Below are 18,279 nucleotides of genomic sequence, written 5' to 3'. Positions count from 1 at the left end.
CTGTTAGTTAACATTCACTGAACACTTGCTGTGTTTCAGGCACTTGCTTTACACTTTCTAGTCCATGTAATCCTTACAATAGCCTATAGGTGTCATTATCCCCTTTATACAGAAGAGGAAACTGAGGCACAGAGAGGCCAAGTAACTTGCTCAAGGTCATGCAGCTAGCAAGGAACAAAGCCAGGAATCAATGCCAAGGCATCTAGCTCGAGATTGTACTCTCAACCACTATGGTACACTGCGTCTTTGTTTAAAATTTATTGATTAAATCATTTTTATTAAAGATAGTGAGACTCAATTTAGAAATAATATACATTTGTTAATGGCATATCTGAATTATGCACTGAATAATAAAGCCGAGGCTCCCAGAAACCTGTGCTGTATGGTCATCACACAGACTTGCAAAATAAATTAGTCACCAAGTCAGGTGGAAAGTACTGAGTGATCAATGACGGATACCTACAATAAGGCTTAGAGGATTTCCACAGGTCTTAATGTGTGTTTGTGTTTTTCCTGCATCCTGTGGAAATCTCTTCTATTCATGAAGGCAGCAGCATGCAGCAAGTAGTACCTGGAAAACAGAATCCACTGGATTAGGGATGAGGCTGTTCAACCTCTTCCCGTCCAGTACCACTGACCATTCAAAGTAGCAAGGAAGGAAGATCAGAAAGGTTGTTCCTGGTCCTTTGGGTGCACGTGTGTGTAAAAGGAGGGGCAGAGGTTCTTAAGAGGCAGCACCACAGGAAGACATCCCTTCAACTCCCTAAATTACACAAGCCTTTCTTAGGGCCTTTCTACAGGTTGTTGTCTCTGCTTTTCCGGAACTCTCTACTCTGTGTGCATCACTACCATCACCTTTGCCTGGATAACTCCTCTTCAGTAGTGATAAGTGCTACAAACACAACTAAAACCAATCCTTCAGGTTGCGAATTTGTGTCACTTCCTCCGAAACCCCCACCACTGTTACCCCCGCCCCCAAATAAGTTTAAATGCTTCCCTATTTTCTCATATTTTTCTTTAATTTATAGTAACTTGTAACTAAATAATAATTTAGAGTAATTGTTTAATATCTACTTCCAAATCTGAGGTCCATCAGGGTGGGAACCAGGTTTTTCTCACTCATCTGAGTGTTCCATTACCTAACACTATGCCACCCACAGAGCAAAGCCTCCATTTTTTTGTTGCTGCTGTTGCCTTGTGTATATGTGTGTGTTACATGAAGAGACCAAGCTAAACCCTTCCATTTTTTTTTTTCATTGTTGTTCAGTGAAGAATGAAAAGAAAGTTCCCGCCCCTCCAATGGAGCCTGAAGTCCCTGAGATGTCTCAACGCAAAACTGAACATATGGTATGCACCTGGGGTATATAGAGTTTGGGGGAAGGTTTTCATGGATACTCGGCCTTTTCTCTGATGCTGGATGGGGCTCTCTCCTGTGGGTTTTGATTTTCTCCCAAACCCTTGATGTCAGATTGTCTTTGACTTCAAGATTCTCCGTGGGCAAAGAAGGAGGCAAAAGAACCACTCGAGTGTGGGTTAGTTGCTGTCCTTGCTGGATTGCAGAAACCTATTGCCATCACTTGGTGATGGGCTTGCCACCTGCCCCAAGAAATTGGACTTGTAGCACACGTCTGGGTGTCCTTCCAAAGCTTGTGACTGATTCACAAACTGCCATCAAAATAAAGAGTGGTTATGAGATCTATTTTAACATCTTAATTCCAACTTCCAGAAACTGAGGGTGACCTTTTCCCCAGACACCACACTTTAAAATGTAATAGCCTCTCTGATTAAAAAGAAGAAAGAAAGAAAAAAATCTGGCAAGCAGTTAAAACCCATTTTAATATTCCCAGCATTTAGCCAGGAGAAGTTGTAGACAGAATTTAAAAACAGCCTGAGTTTTTCTGTTGTTGTTTTTTAAATGCCCGGATTAGAACATAATTCATCTTAAAATGACGGGAGGCCTCCTCATGCACTTCACACGTTGAAATATTTTAGAAAATAGTACCCATTTTGGCAAGCCTCTTGCCATGCAAGAAACAACAGCAAATGCTTTTCTCCTTGAGTGTTAAGTCTGTTGTGAATAAGATTATAAAAAATATACTTTGCTCTTTTATTTTGCCTCTTGTTTAAGGAATTTATTGCATCTCTGCGATAATTGATTCTTCTCACATTCCTGTACAAACAGAATTGATTGTCCCACTTTTTAGAAAGAGAAATTGAAGCAGGGGTCTGGTAAAGCAAGTTTCCTATTGTCCCTGAGAAAATCATTCATTCATTCACTTATTCTCTCATCAAACATGTCTTGACAACCTACTGTGTGCCAGCCACTAGCCAGACCTCAAGGATACATTAAAAACTCTCTCACAGGCCCAACCTCTGGATCTCTGGTAGAGGTAATACTTGAGACAGACATAGACAACATCCAGTAGGAGTGCTGTGATGGGTTGGGGAGCTACAAAGAATCACTTCTTGCCCAGCCTGGGGCTGTTGGGGAAGGCATCCCACAGGAAGTAAACAATTAGCCAAGTCTTGAAGAATGAGTAAGAACCCAAACAATCAAGGCGTATATGGCAAGAAGGGTTTTTAGAACAGAAGTAACAGCATTATAAAGGCAAAATGGTATAAAACAGCTTCAATTTTTCAGGTTTTTGTGGCCAAAGAAGATGATATGTATATAGGACTAAAAGAAGATTAGCTGGGTAGATAAGCAAGAACCAGAATATAAATGGTTTTGTGTGCCACCCAAGGAATGTGAACTTCATCTAGATACAGTGGGACCAAAACAGTGAAGGATGTATTAGTTACATTGTTAGTTACTTGCTGAAGTCTGATTCAGGTCCCTACAAATCTCCCCTTGTCCTTGTCTTCAGTGGTCAAAGAGAGAGTGTTGAACTATCTAAAGAAATATAAAACTACTTAATTTCTCAGATCCAAGGGCACCTGTGATCTCTCTAAAATTATCCATCAAAATGTATGCAAATGTGCATTAATCTGCTCAGATTTTCTAAAGCTTTCATCCGATTTCTAAAGTAGTCCAATGCTCTAAACAAAGAATAAGAATCACTATTCTAATTTACTATATCAAAACTTTCTGCTTTTCCCAAAATTGATTTTATCAAAGTAGAATTCTTTTTATAGGAATCCCTTAAGACGTACTGGTTGTTTGTCATCCATGTGGGTACAATTTCATATAGCATTCCATGATCTCAAACAAAAGAATTCTTTACATTCCCCAGCAGCAACTTAATCCATGTTTGTTAAGCAACTCAGAATTTGGCTTCTTATTGCACTTACAATTCTTTAGGGCTTTGGGATTCTCACAGCTTATATATGAGAAGTTTGAGACAAAGGTACAAAATTGGAAAAATTCAGACATTTGAAAGTTGGGGGAACACAGATGGTATACAAAAGTTAGAGGCATAATTTTATGGTGAATTAGTTAGGAATATTTAGATTGCAATGAACAAAACCAACTCTACTAGCTTAATTTATTGGAAGAATAGAGAAGCATATTATGCTCTCAAAGGACAGAAATGCAACATTGAACTAAAACCAGAGACTCTAACACCATCAAGACTTCCTATATCTTTTTTCTTCTCTCTGTTGTCAGCTTCATATTCTCTCTTTCTTTCTCAGTAGAGCTTTTTCTCATTTGCAGTACACAAAATGGAAAACCTGCTGGAGTTCCAATATCTCACACATAATCACCTGCATTTTTCTCTCACAAATAGTACCAAAATTCCTGGACAATGGGTTTTTGGTTCATTTTGTATTAGATGCCCAGTCCTAAACTATGCAGATAGAACATGGCAGTTCTTTCTACAGCCGTGTGGATCAGCAGGAAGGGCAATTTCTGCAAAAGGTGGGCTGGGCAGATCAAATAATAGATGCCCACTCTCTGCACATGGTAAAGGTCAGAATGCCTTATATGGCACTGCTGGGACTCATGTGTCTATTTCATTCTAAAACACCTCTATTTTGTACTGGCAATGAGGTTAGGACACTAAGATGAGCTAGCCTTTATGCCCTGCTTCTAGTCTTAGGTCTACTCTAAGATGTGTGTGATCTTAGTAAACCACTTGTACTTTCTGGGCCCCAGCCTCCTTTGCTAAATGAACAGGACTGGCAGACTAAGAGTGCTTTAACATCCTTTAAAATGGACCCACAAGCCTAAGATAATATCATTATTGTTTCGATCATCTTTTGTCAAAAACCTCACACTCATGACCCAGAGGTATTTCTATCAAGAAGTATGAGCATTGTCTGAAGTCTACCCCCTGCAGACCCCACTAGTAGAAAACAGAGTAGAACGTCATGAAAAGCCTCAGTCAGTTACAAAGTTCTTTGCTTCATGCAAGTCAAAAATGAAAACTGAATAAAAATCATGATGTCACCCTTCTCTTTAGACACACACACTTAACATGTTTGTATCCAGCAAGATTTCACAGATATGATCTTATGGCACTGAATATTTGAAGCTCGTCCTCTTAGCTTTCCAAAGTCAAACCTTGCTATAAATCTTGCTAGTTGTGTGGCCTCATCTTTGGCCAAGAGATTGGAGAAGCTCTGGGTGGTGAATGTGTTGCCAATGCTTTTGTTGTTTTGGTAGAAAACTCCAGAAGAGGAGCTGCAGCCAGAAAGCTCTCCTGCTGAAACTTCAGCCTGCAAAGATCCTCTGAAAGCTTTAAAGATCAGGCCAGTCTCCCAGCCCTTCGTGAATCCAGCTGTGAAGAATGAGGCTGAGGAATGTGAGACGTGGATAGACAGGTTCAGGAAGCTGGAAAATGCCCTCTACCTGTGTGATCTGAGTAACACAGGTGAAGTATGAATTGTAAAGCTGGCATAGCTTTCTATTTGTGTTCTAGTCTACAAGTAGGCACCTCATTTTCTTTTGCCTCTTGAACAAATGATACAATTAATATATAAATCATGTGCCCTGCACTGTGCTGAGCACAATCCAGAAATATGAAGACGAATCAGACAGGAATCCCATACCAGGTTGCTTATAATTTCTTTGTATTCCCAATACTTCCTGCACCCTACTGCCAAAAAGTAAACCCACAATCCAATTTTATAATTCCTCTGATTAAAATACCTCAGAGACACCCCACTGATAAGAGGTTGAACTCCAAACTCCTTAGCAAGGCAAAGTCTGGTCCCTATCCACCTGGCCAATCTCTCCTCCTACTATTGATATTCTCTCAGCACGTCCTGCCCAGTCATAATGAATAACTTGCCTTGCCTCGAGCAGGCCTTGTCTCGCACATGCCTGTGCCATTTCTAACTCCCAGTCTTTCATCTGAGCTCTTTGTTTCCTCTCTACCTACCCCACCCCCCACTAACTCCCCATCTTGTCCCCTGGCTAATCAATACCTAAACATCTTTCATGTTTGAATTCAAACACGATTCCCCTGAGACTCCCAGACAGATCTAGGCCAACTTTCCTATGGCTTCTTAGGATTCTTTAACATCCATCATCATATGCAACGTATTGTATATTTTTATTTGGGGGCTTATTACTATCTCACCAGTAGACTATCTTCCTTTTTTATCCCTGGCACCTTGCACAGTTTTGTTTTGAGGAAACAAATACATGAGCCAATGTGCGTAAATAACCAAATCCAAGATAGATGGTGATAAATGTTGTTAGAGTATGCTCTGTGGGCATTCAGAGAAAAGTGAATTTCTTCCTGGTGGGGTCATCATGGAAGGCTTTGTTAAGGTTAAATTGATCATTAAACTTAAAATGCAGTTTGGTCACAAAGGAATTAAATAGCCTTTTCTGGCAAAGGTGCAAATGCTGTGTGTGAAGCTCGGTGCAGGGTGCTCAATATAGGGGCTATTAAAAAGAATATTAAACGATAAAGATGGAAATAAAGAATGGGGCCAGATATTGAAAGATTTTAAATGCCAGACCAAGGAATTTGGAGTCAATTCAAAGATAATGAGAGCACGGAGAGTTTCTAAGCAGAGGAGTGGTGTAATGAAGTTGTACTTCAGAAGGATCCTTGATGACTATGTGCAGAATGAAGGAGAAAGTGAAATAAGGGAAAGTGGAAAGGAGAGAGAGAATGAAATCTAGAACCACGTCAGAGTGCAAAGCCATAGTCCCAAACTGTCTTATTTACTTTGTTCATGAAGAGTTGGTGTACACATTAGTACCATCTAGAAGTAATCACATGACAATAGCAATGTCTGTCTTTTCATTCTCTTTGTATGTTTTTGTTTTGCTTTGAATTTCCAAAGCAACTTAATTCTAGACCACAGGAAGTATAATTGCCATACAAAATCCAAGGACTCTTAATAATTATACCAAAGAGAAAAAAAACCTGAAATTTTTAATTGAAAGATTCATCTGGTTGAATTATAAAGTTATTTATTAAAAATCTGTTCTGAGCCTAGAATTGTGTTAGAGGCTGAACCAAGAGGAAAACCGGAAAGGATGAGACATGGTCTCTGGCCTCAAGGAGCTTACCTTTAGGTAAGACACAGAGACTAGCAATAGTTCAGTGCCAGTAAACAAACAAAATTAAAACACAGCATTAAGTATTACAAATGAAGGTACATGGCTGGGCATGGTGGCTCATGCCTGTAATCCCAGCACTTTGGGAGGCTGAGGTGGGAAGATCACTTGAGCCCAAGAGTTTGAGACAATGAAGGCACAAATAAGAGTTCAAGAGTCAAAAGGAAAGTGAAGGTATTAAATGAGGCTCACCATCTAATGCGAGGCTTGGGACAAAGAGAGGACTCCAAGGGAGAGAAAGAACTTGAGCTGAGACTTCAGGTAGAATTTGGATAGTTGGACAGGTCATCCTGAGTTTGAAGTCATCTCCTGCAAAAGTTAGAAGGTGAGAATGAGTATGATGGAGAAGTGAGTACCAAGACAGGACTGGAGGTGGATGTTGGACATACAGTAAAGTTGAGAACCTATTATGAACCATAAGGGATAGGATGAGGCTTCATTCTTTACCCAGTATCCCAACATACATGCAGAGGAAGGCATAATGCAAGGTGAGATGGATGATTTAGGGAAGGTACTGGAGAGAAGGAGATGAAAAGGTTATTGAAATAACCCTGAGTCTGGGTATTCACAACAGGGCTATGAGAGTGGTGATGAGGTTACAAGCAATAACAAAACATTTAAAAACAAATGACATTTCTAAAGAAACAAATGCTTACTTGTGGTAGTGGATAATGGATCATAAACTTAGTTGCTAAGACACTCTCCAAAGACTGGGAGCTTTCTCATGCTTCTGAACCGTTCTGAGGAAAAACGGAGTTTGTTGACTTTGGAGGCAGATTCCGACAGATTTGAAATGCCTTTCTCATGGCCTCTTCACTATTTATGCCTGTTTTCTCTGTTTCCATGAAATTCATTAGTTCCTCAACAGCCAAGGAATGTGTCAGCCAGATCTGGGAAAATCTACAACTGTCTTTAATGAGGAAAGAGGATTAACTGAGGTCACTTTGTTGGTTTATTAACCCACAGTACTTAGCAGACCACCATAGCCCCATTCTAGATGCTGAGCAGATGATATCTGCTTTGCCCATGGATGAATCACTATTCTTTATTATGTGCAAAGAAATATGTAGGCCAGCATGTTCTTCATCCAGGATGAGGACAGGCCATCCATCATCACATCAGTGCTTCTGGGAACCTACTGTGCTTATTCTCTAATGGGGGTTGTCAACAAAATAGCCTTGAGGAGAAGGGATAAGGAATGAGTATGAATAACTGGTCATGTTTTCTAAAGAAAAAAAAACAGTGGTTAAGATAAATGTCTGGGTGAATGTTGCATTTGGAATTTTCCCAGTGAAGTAAAAGCTAAATAGAAAATGTTTTAGAGTTCAAGGAAGGAGAATGCAATGAGAGCCTTAAAGAAATTCCTCTGCATTAGCCTGGACTTTACATATACTACATCACTAAATCCTCACATCAACAACATGCTGAAGGGATTAGTAGCCTTATTTACAGAGAAGAAAGCCAAGCTTGAAGTGATAAAATAATAGCCAGTATGATGATGAGCCATAATTCAAGCCCAGCTCTCCATGAATCCCCACTACAGCCAGTCCCATGACATACTAGAAAGAGCACACGGTTTTGCTTGGTTTTTTTTATCAGAAGGTTTAGATTCAAATCCAGACTCCACCAGTTGTTGATCCGTAAAAGCCAGTCACTTACGTTCTCTTCGCCTGTTTCCTCATCTACAAAGTAAAACTGATAATAATAAAACATACTTCCCAGATGTGAGAAAGGATCAAATGAGATAAAAGGTTGAAAGTTCTTTGTATACTGTACAATGAAGTTGATGTTGAAAAGATTCTTTTTTTTTTTTTTTTTTTTTTTTTTTTTGAGACAGAGTCTTGCGGTGGCCCAGGCTGGAGTGCAGTGGCGCGATCTCGGGTCACTGCAGGCTCCGCCCCCCGGGGTTCACGCCATTCTCCTGCCTCAGCCTTCCGAGTAGCTGGGACTACAGGCACCCGCCACCTCGCCCGGCTAATTTTTTGTATTTTTAGTAGAGACGGGGTTTCACTGTGTTAGCCAGGATGGTCTCGATCTCCTGAACTCGTGATCCGCCCGCCCCAGCCTCCCAAAGTGCTGGGATTACAGGCATGAGCCACCGCGCCCGGCCGAAAATGTTCTTATGGTGGGGTGCAGTGGCTCACGCCTGTAATCCCAGCACTTTGGGAGGCCAAGGCAGGTGGATCACCTGAGGTCAGGAGTTCGAGACCAGCCTGGCCAACATGGTGAAACCCCGTCTCTACTAAAAATACAAACATGAGCCGGCCGTGGTGGCGGGCGCCTGTAGTCCCAGCTACTCAGGAGGCTGAGGCAGGAAAATCGCTTGAACCCAGGAAGTGGAGGTTGCAGTGAGCCAGGATCACGCCACTGCACTCCAGCCTGGGCAACAAGAGCGAAACTCCATCTCAAAAAAAAAAAAAAGGATTCTTCATTTTTTTTAATTTTGGTTCTGGTTAGAAAAGACAGGCTTTCCAACACTAAGATGGATTGTAAGGGCTATTTTCTGCAGCTGTTCTGGGCATCCCCTAATGACAGAGTAAATTAGACAGATACAAATTTCATTCAGTGGACTTTTTGTTTGACTCTAGGAATCTTCTATCAATGGTAAAGCTTAGAAGATAGAAAATACTATTGTGATTCCTAGATGTATTTTTTAACATAACTTTTAATTTTTAATTAAAATATAAACTAAATGCTATCTATTTTAATAAGCAATTACATATATAATGTTTATATATTTTTAAAATAATTTTGATGACATAATTATTATAATTATCCTATAGTAAAATTTCACATTATTGAGTTCTTACTAGTACTGGATACTGTGTGAACTTAATATTTTATTGATTTTCACACAATTTACCCCTATTTTCTTTTCCTTCTTTCCCTCTTTCTTTCTTCTTTTGACATTTATTTATTTATTTATTTATTTATTTATTTGAGACAGGGGCCTCACCCTGTTGCTTGGGCTAGAATGCAGTGGCATGATCACAACTCACTGCAGCCTCGACCTCCCAGGCTCAAATGATCCTCCCACCTTAGTTGGTGCACGCCACCACACCTCACTCATTTTTTTTCTTACAGTCATAAACTTATTCCAAATCCATGTCTTATATTTCCAGAGGCAGGGTGTGGAGAAATGGCCAGAGGAAGCAAACCTAGACAGGACTGACAGCAGCCATCCTACCCAGAAAACTTCGAAGATGCAATTGGCCAACTCAAAGAATGAGGTTTACATAAATGAAAGGACCACTGTTCTAATGAGAGAGACAGACAATAAATAGGCAATGAACAAACCAGAACAGAATAGAAAATGAACACACTGGAATAGAACAGAATAAATTAGGACCCCACCTATTGTGGCCTACTGTTAAGAATAGCCATTAAAGAGTAGTTGAGAAGGTGGCACCATGCACAATAGTACTTGCATATTTAAAAATGAGTAATATTTGGTATCTTAAACTGAGATGATAAGTATCTACCATTGCCCAACTCTAATGGACTAGTAGTGGCTTTCCGCAAAATGACAAGGCACTGCCTCTGGATTCTTTAAGAAGGAATTTCACCATCACTCTTACAGTTCGCACACATGAAGGACAGTAAAAGAGGCCGGGCACAGTGGCACATGCCTATAATCCCAGCACTTTGAGGGGCATAAGGGGGAGGATTGCTTGAGCTCAGGAATTCAAGACCAGTCTGGGCAGCATAGTGAAACTTCGCTACAAAAAATAAAAATATTAGCTGAGAGTGATGGCACATACCTGCAATCCCAGCTACTCATGTGGCTTAGGTGGGAGGATCCCTTGAGCCTAGGAGATCGAGACTACAGTGAACCATGATCGTGCCTCTGTACTCCAGCCTGGGCAACAGAGTAAGACCCTGTCTCAAAATAATAAATAAATAAATAAATAAATAAATAAATAAATAAATAAAATGACCCCTACTTGAAGCAATCTCTTTCCCCTCATTCCATAACGTACTGTAGTGGTTAACCTCAGGCAATCAAGGGACTTGCAGTCTCTAGGCTTTAGTTTCTGCCTCTGTGAAATGAGTTATTGTAGGGACTCAATTAGTTAATATTGGTGAAATGCTTGGAGCAGTTCCTGGAACATAGTAAATTTTATATTTAAATATTGGTTATTATAATTATTATTGTTGTATCCCAGTTAATTTTCTAAATAACTTCTCTCCCCCACGGGACACAGAACTTCCAGAGGTAGCAGAACAATTCTCTAAATCTTCTGTATTCCCAAGCACAGTATCTGACACATAGATCCTTGCAATTAGGGGCTTATGAGTGAGTTATTGATCTTCAGTGATGCCGTGGTCTACACTGCGACTCCTCCCAACAGCCATCAAAATCTACCCAATCTCAACATGGAAAGCATACTGACATTGGTATTGGCATATATAATGTGTGGGTACCAGAGCATATCCTGCAGTCATACACATTACCATCTCTATTACACAGATTCAAACTCTGAGCTATGAGAAGTTAGATGCTTCACCTGTGATTGCACAGCAAGCTGGAGGGAGTCACAGGACAGTCAGTCCTCTGCATCTTTGTATTCCACAACTACAGATTCAACCAACTGCATATCAAAAATATTTTAAGAAATAGAAATAAAATATAATGACATGACAACAAAAAACAAAGTATGAATTTTAAAACACAGTATAACAACTATTTGTATTGCATTTGCATTGTATTAGGTGTTACAAGTAATCTAGAGATGGTTTAAAGTACATGGGAGAATGTGTATAGGTTACATGCAAATACTACTCCATTTTATATTGGGGTTTGAGCATCCATAGGTGTAGGTATCACTGTTGGGGAGGGGAATATTATGGACCTAATCCCTGTGGATACCAAAGAACATCTATAAATACATTTAGAGAAATGCATTTTAAAAATAAGCTGTTTGTTTAATCCCTGCATGTTTAGGAATGTGTTTGGAGACTTTAACAAGATAAAAAGAACTCAGGACAATTAGAAATTACTTTTGCTAGGCATCCCCAGTGTTTCAAAAATTGGCCTTACAAGTTTTAAAGTTACAAAGAAAAGCCTGAATTGCTTTAGAATTTATCTATGGATCTTATTGGATCCCATCTTGTTCTCTCTCTCCTGAAATCACCCTCAGATTCTTCCTGAAATCTATGATGCATACCCACGACTATAAATATTTTTTAAGATGCCACTTGATTTTTAAGAAGCTTAAAATTGCAAAATATTAGCGTTTAGTCTTTACCTGGAAGTCATTCAAGCTAATTTATGGTTTTCTCTGTTTTCCCTCCATCCTCTTTAAAAAACCTTCCACCTACCCAATCCAATCACAGGAGTTCTGGAGAAGGAACGAGCCAGACGCCTCATTCACAACTACAATCTCATTTACAACCTGTCCCTGAGCCCTCAGAAAATCGAGCAGGCCTTGCGCAGATTCCGTTCGGGAGAAAATATGCTCTTGGAGCCAGCGCTGCGGTACTTAAAGGAGCTATGATAACAAGTCCATATTGTGAGAACAGATGTTTCCCTTAGCTCCCTTTTTACCCAGACACGTGTTTCTCCCCAGCCTGAGTGTAGTGGCGGAGGCATTGTCAGAGTGGAGGCCGAGGCAGCTATTGTAGATGCTTTTGATTTGGACTTAGTTTCTGGCTATGATGCTCGCTCATAAGCAGCTCAGAGTGATCAGAGGAAACCTAGTTTTATCTTTTGATGTGGTGAGAACCCAGCTACTTCGAATCTCCTTCTGTTTTAATAAAACTTATTATTAATATTACGTGTTTGATTTTTTTCCTGCATTGCTAATCAAACTATGTTGTTTCAAACCGCACAATTCCACACAGTAAAAAACACATTACATGTTGCCACTTCCCCACAGTACCTGGAACCTAGTAGACCTATGAACATCGTTTTTGGATAGGTAAATCATACCTTCTCCTGGTCATTATTCTGGGAAGGATTTCCACACCATAAGAAAAATAAAAGTATTACCAATACACTATCTTAATCTTAAGCAGTAGAAGAACCATTTCAAGTGATGTTTTCTGAACAAGTCCAATATTTTCTGCAGTACAAAACTAAACAACGTTACACTGTCTCCAGGAGTATTTTCCAACAGTCCCAGCTAGAAGTTCTGAGGAAGGACTCCTTGGGACAAAGGGTTTTGGGAATAGGTAACATCCTCTGCTCTGCCTGGACAGGAAAACCAGGTGGAACTTTCCATCATTTCCCATAGTTCTTCTGTTCGTAACATCCCCCCTGACTTTGCACCACTCACATAGCACACAGTTACACACGTATCACACCATACAGGTAGCATGAGCTCATTGAAGAAACACTGGCCTGGACCTTCAGAGACAATGTGCTCCCAGCACTATCACTAATACTGGGTGATCAGGGTACTGAGTTTCCAATCTCTGTGCCAGACAAAATGAACAAGTTAGGTCAAGGGGAAAATCAAACAGAAAGGCCTCTGAGCATCCCTTTCTATCCATTTTATAAAATGAGGTGCTTCATGTACTCTTATAGACAAGGCCTCAAGAACAAAATTATTTGGATCCACTAAAATAAATGCTCTCTAAAGGTCTTCTAGTCTGACCTGCTTTGGTTTTTTATAATCCTTGAGTTGTCCAGAAAAATGACTCTTGAAACCGACTGACCACCCTTTCTAGAAGCCTTGGACTTTCTAGCTGCCTTTTAGATCAAAAGAGCAAGCAAACAGACACGGCTTTCTCATTCTAACAAAATGCCAACTAAGGACAATTAGAATAGTAGGTCAAAAATTTAATATGCCTTGAGCAACTATTGTGTTTGAGGAACCTGACGTATTAGCTTTGGTCTATCTCTAACAACTCAGTAAGACAGGTTTCACAGCTCTGTTTCACAGATGAGGAAACAGGCTCAGAGATGTGAGGACAAGAAAGCTGTTCAGTTGTGCCAGTTAATATATGCCAGAAGGTTCGTGCTTCCTGTGAAGGACTGGTCAAATGATACTGAGAAGGTCTCACTTTACCCTTCATCTCTGGGAGTAAGTGGGTTGGAGAGGCAGTTTGGGTAAAAGAAGATCCTAAACCTGAAGTTTGGGTTATTAGACAAAATCATAAGGCCCTGAAGAGCAATGATTTTACCTTGCCCAATTCTTAATATCCAATATCTAGTATAGTTTCTGAGAAGTAGCCTCAGCATCCCCAAGCTACACAAATGCAGGGGGCTGCATTTACATAGAATGCAGCATGAAAGGTGCCACCAGAGCTGTGTGACCACAGGTTAAGCATAACCTGTACTATAGTCTTGGCTGAATTAATACGTCTATAAGTAGGATAACCTTTACCAGATCTAGATCCACAGTCACCCTAATACCCCACCCCCCATATTTCCACAGAGAGTAGAAAAAGAATAAATAGGCTTCAAAAACAGCCAAAATCTGGCTCTTGCACTTAGCGGGTGGTAGCCTTGACAATTTGCTTAATCCCCCTGGAGTTCAGTTCCTTCATCTATAAAACAGAAGCAATTGCATCTGTTTGAAGGATTGTTATAAACGTTGAAAGCAATGCCATTTGGACAGTTCTTTGCATGTAATAAAGATATACCCTTTTTATGTCCCTTCCCTTAGCTGCTGAACATTCAGGAAGCTTCCAAAGAACTTTGAACAACGGTCTATGTGAAATGGCATAGGGAGGTCAGGCCACTACTACAGCAAGAACAAATTTTGAGATGTATCTGCCTTCTAGAGTCAAGTATCAATTGCTTTTGCATCACCTCCTACCTGCAATTCTCCACTGCTTTACCCCAAGGTGTGTGTGTGTGTGTGTGTGTGTGTGTGTGTGTGTGTGTGTGTCTGTCCGTCTGTCTTAAAGAAAAAATTATTCTGACTCTTGTTAAAATCGTAAGGCAGGTTTTACTCAAAACTATCACAATAGTTATAGGAAGTACTGCAATGGAGTTTTGCAGTAGGGGAGAGATATTGGGCTCAATTCTAAATTCAACAAGAAAAAGGGGGAATTGATAGACAAGGAGCATTGGGGAGGGGTGTTGGTGGATGGAAAATTACTAAGAAGTGCCAGGAAGTCATTATGGTTCAGAATATCATTATGATCTCTATGCTGGAACTTCATGGTTTACTTATAGAAAGTCTGTTACTTTTCTCCCTTTTTTCTCAGAGCTGCGTCATTGTGAACTTCTAATAACCACTGTGCTGGGTAAGTCTGGTGTCAGTCTTGACCATTGTCCTCCAAAAAAAACCTTCCTAAATGGATGTCTGTGGATAGTGGACTGGTTATCCTTCGGTGTGCTCTGGAGATGCTTGGTGTCAATTGAATATGTCCCAACTCCCCCAGAAACCTCAGGCTTTAAGGATGGAAAGGGCACAGAATGACAGAGGCAGGTTCTCATCAGCTGGGCAGACTCTCACCCAGCTGTGTGGCCCTGAACAAGTCACTACTTACCCGAGAGCATCATTCATATTAAATGAGATAATGCATGCAAATTGCCCAGCACTATGCCTGGCACATAGACATGCTCCATAAGGGAAACTAGCTTATTTTAGTCTTATACAGGATTTCATTTTACCCCATCCAATGGGCCAAATGGTTGAATGCCTTTTCCAGGTACAGACATTTTCCAAGCCCACAGATGGGTTCACCGACTGTGTGGTCCTGGAGGGCACAGAATATGTGTTCCACATTCCTGTCTCTCATTCTCTGTCCTGTACTTACTCCTCAAAGTAAACCAATGAGGTTGGCATTACCATGCCCATTGTACAGGGGAGAAACAGAGGCTCAGGGTAGTGTATGTACTTGTCTAAGGACTTATATGTGAGTGACTGAGCCAGGATTAGAACCCAGTCTTGCATAACTCCAAGTTCCTCAATGCTGTTGGCCACAGTTAGAGCAAATAACCCATACATTTCTCTTTAGCATGTGTGGTGTGTCACTCTCAGCAAGTCTGGAGGTGACTGCAAGCCAGGAACAAGATCTTCCTGTCTTTGTGACCAGCGCAGAGCTCAGACGCACCACCAAGTGGGCACCTGGCAATCATCTGCTAAGTGGAGCCCCCACAGGTACATTTTGAAAACCCAACAGCTTTTTGTCCTCTTCTCAGCCTCCAGCTTCATCACTGCCTTCTGGGAACTGGAACAAAGATGGTTTTCAGAACTCTGGCATGGTATGTTCACATTACCAGAAGCACAACTGTAGAGATGGCGCAGTCCAAAAAGTTTGCTAAGTGCTTGCTGACTCTTCTGAGGAATTTCCCAAGATCATTAAGAGAAACAATAACAGGGGGTTTGATATTCTAATTGGGATCAGAAATTGGACAGCTTTGGAGCTGGCCAGAGAACTGTGAAGCTCTGAAAACAAATGCTCTCCTTTCTTCTCTCCCTCTCTTCACTCCCCTCTCTTCTAAGAGCCTTTCAGCTACAGTTCCAATGTTCCTTAGCAACAAAGGCGGGGTTCCCAGAGTCGGGTGTGCCTTAGGAATGCCAGCCATTTCCCTCATTAGCATTCAGGGGCCCTCATCTGCCTGCACAGTTGGCCACGGGACTGTGCAAAAGGCAAGGCAAAGTGGCTTGCGGGAAGCCCAGCATCAAGCGTGGTTTGTTGGGAAATGGGAAACCTCCACAAAGAGTTTTCAAACAAAAGGCATCAATATTATTTGTGGAGCCATCAGACTGCCTGGGGCACAATATGGCTCTGGCTGGGCCACATGCTCTCTCTCCAGGTTCTGTGTGAAGGCTTAGTGGGGCTTCCCAGACACCTCTTGGCCAAGAACGCTAGCACATTGGAACGTCTCCCACCTCTTCCCTTCTCTCCTGTCCTGTCTTTCTCCAGACTCAGTTTATCCAGGATGGACAATGGGTGGAATCCATGGGCAGATTCCAACTGGCAGTGGAAGTGCCCAGAGGAGGAAGTTGACAAAGGGTAAATGGTCAGATGGTAGGACAATCGCAAACAGATGGTGCTGCTGGGAATGGATTCCAGGCAAATTCACAGGCAGATTGAGCCCTGACAAAGGCTGATCGAGACTTAGCTGGTGAAGAGAAATTGGCACTTTGAACCAAGCTCTTGCTTAAAACACACACCCCACTCTCCCACACTATCTTCAACAGCTACACAAGGGCGACACCTAGCCTGGTTCTGACTCACCCAGATTCGAAAATACTGATCAATAGACCAATCTCTGGAAGATTACAACCAGCAAAGCTATTTCTCAACATTCTCATAGAACCAACCCTAAGCAGGATTTCCTTCAGCCTGCATATTCTTGGACACCTGCAGGGACATGGATCTCACTACTTGTCATCTTTTGCTCTCCAGAGAGCTCCAACTTGTTCTTCTAAAACAATTTCCTCTTCTAGTCCCTTTTTTCTCTCCCTTGTGGCCAAAGAGAATGCAAAATGTGGTCAAGAATTGTAACAACAACTAACTCTGTGCCTGGCCCTTCTAGGCATCAGGGATAATTAAAAAGAAAGAAAGAAGGAAAGAGAACTGTATTTCTGTCCTCCAGAACTGACTTAATTTGGGAGGGATTTGGTGGGGGTGGATTTAGGGGAACAGATGTGTAGGCAAGTGTATTAGTTTGCTAGGGCTGCCATAACCAAGTACTGCAAACTGGGCAGCTTAAACAACAAAACTGTATTACCTCACAATTCTGGAGGCTAGAAGCCCAAAATCAAAGTATTGGTGGGGTTGATTCTTTTTGAGGGCCACAAGGGAGAATCTGTTTCATGCCCCTTCCTTGGCTTAACATCTTCAGTATTCCTTGACTCGTTCAGGCATGACCTTGATCTATGCCTTCACCTTCACGTGACATTCTCCTTCAGTATGTGTCTCTCTCTATGTCCAGATTTCCCCTTTTCAATATGACACCAGTCATATGGAATTAGGGCCCACCAGAACGATGAAGGACCTCATTTTAACTTGGTTACCTCTGAAAAGGCTATTCCAAATAAGATCATGTTCTGAGGCACTGGAGGCTAGGACTCCAGCAGAACTTTCATGCAGGGATGCAATTCCACCTATGACAGCAAGTAGGTAAATAACTGTAGTAGTGTGATAAGCACTTTCTTAATCTTACCCTGGGAGTAATGAGTGCACAACAGAAGGAATAAATGTCTCAAATTGAGTGAATCAGTGGGAGCTTATTGGGGGACAAGATGCTCGTGCTCAGCCTGGAATGTTGAACTGGATTCTGCCAGGTGAGTGAAGGCAGATGACCTTTCCTGGAAAGGGAAGAGCATATGCAAGCCACGTATTATCCCTTTTCCACCTGATGCTTTTTTATGATTTCCTGCCCCACCCCCACAACACACACAATCCTCCTAGGTTGTATACACTATGCCCCCCCTTCCTCGATAAGCCAGGATTGGGATCCTTTCCTCACCCTGGGTGCACTCCTCCAGAGAGTATTGAACACAGGACTCCAGAAATGCTAAGGGCAGCCCCAAGCTAGTAGGACTTGACTTCTGACATTCACATGATTGAAATATAAATCCTGTATTTCATGATGAGTGACTGCCAACAACTGAAGGGGTGACTATTGCCTGAGGTTGATGGGCATTTCCATAAGATCTTTCAGTGCCCTAACCCCACAAGGTAAGAATTCTGAGCCCCCTGTATGGTCTATTGCAAAATAACTATTGTTCAAAGTTTGTTTCGTCCACTCAGGGAATGATACTTTCCAACCTCATTGATGTCAATCAGGCTTGGCCCATAACTTATGACTTATGACTTGCCACCCAATGAGAGAATTAACTCCACCC

The 18,279-nt window shown here is 41.4% G+C and overlaps 1 protein-coding gene across 1 annotated transcript in view; it reads left to right on the top strand.

The window, feature by feature from the left end:
• C5H1orf87 (chromosome 5 C1orf87 homolog) overlaps nt 1-12,297 on the top strand; it is an 85,214-nt gene extending 72,917 nt beyond the window's left edge. Inside the window, exons 10-12 of the mRNA XM_003265155.2 lie at nt 1,268-1,347; nt 4,607-4,814; nt 11,858-12,297. Coding sequence (XP_003265203.2) covers nt 1,268-1,347; nt 4,607-4,814; nt 11,858-12,018 — 449 coding nt within the window. The 3' untranslated portion in view covers nt 12,019-12,297. The remainder of the gene's footprint in view (nt 1-1,267; nt 1,348-4,606; nt 4,815-11,857) is intronic.
• The last annotated feature ends 5,982 nt before the right edge of the window (nt 12,298-18,279 follow it).

This window comes from Nomascus leucogenys, chromosome 5, assembly GCF_006542625.1.
Source record: "Nomascus leucogenys isolate Asia chromosome 5, Asia_NLE_v1, whole genome shotgun sequence".
Classification (NCBI taxonomy): Eukaryota; Metazoa; Chordata; class Mammalia; order Primates; family Hylobatidae; genus Nomascus; species Nomascus leucogenys.
This window is presented reverse-complemented; position numbering and strand designations above follow the sequence as displayed.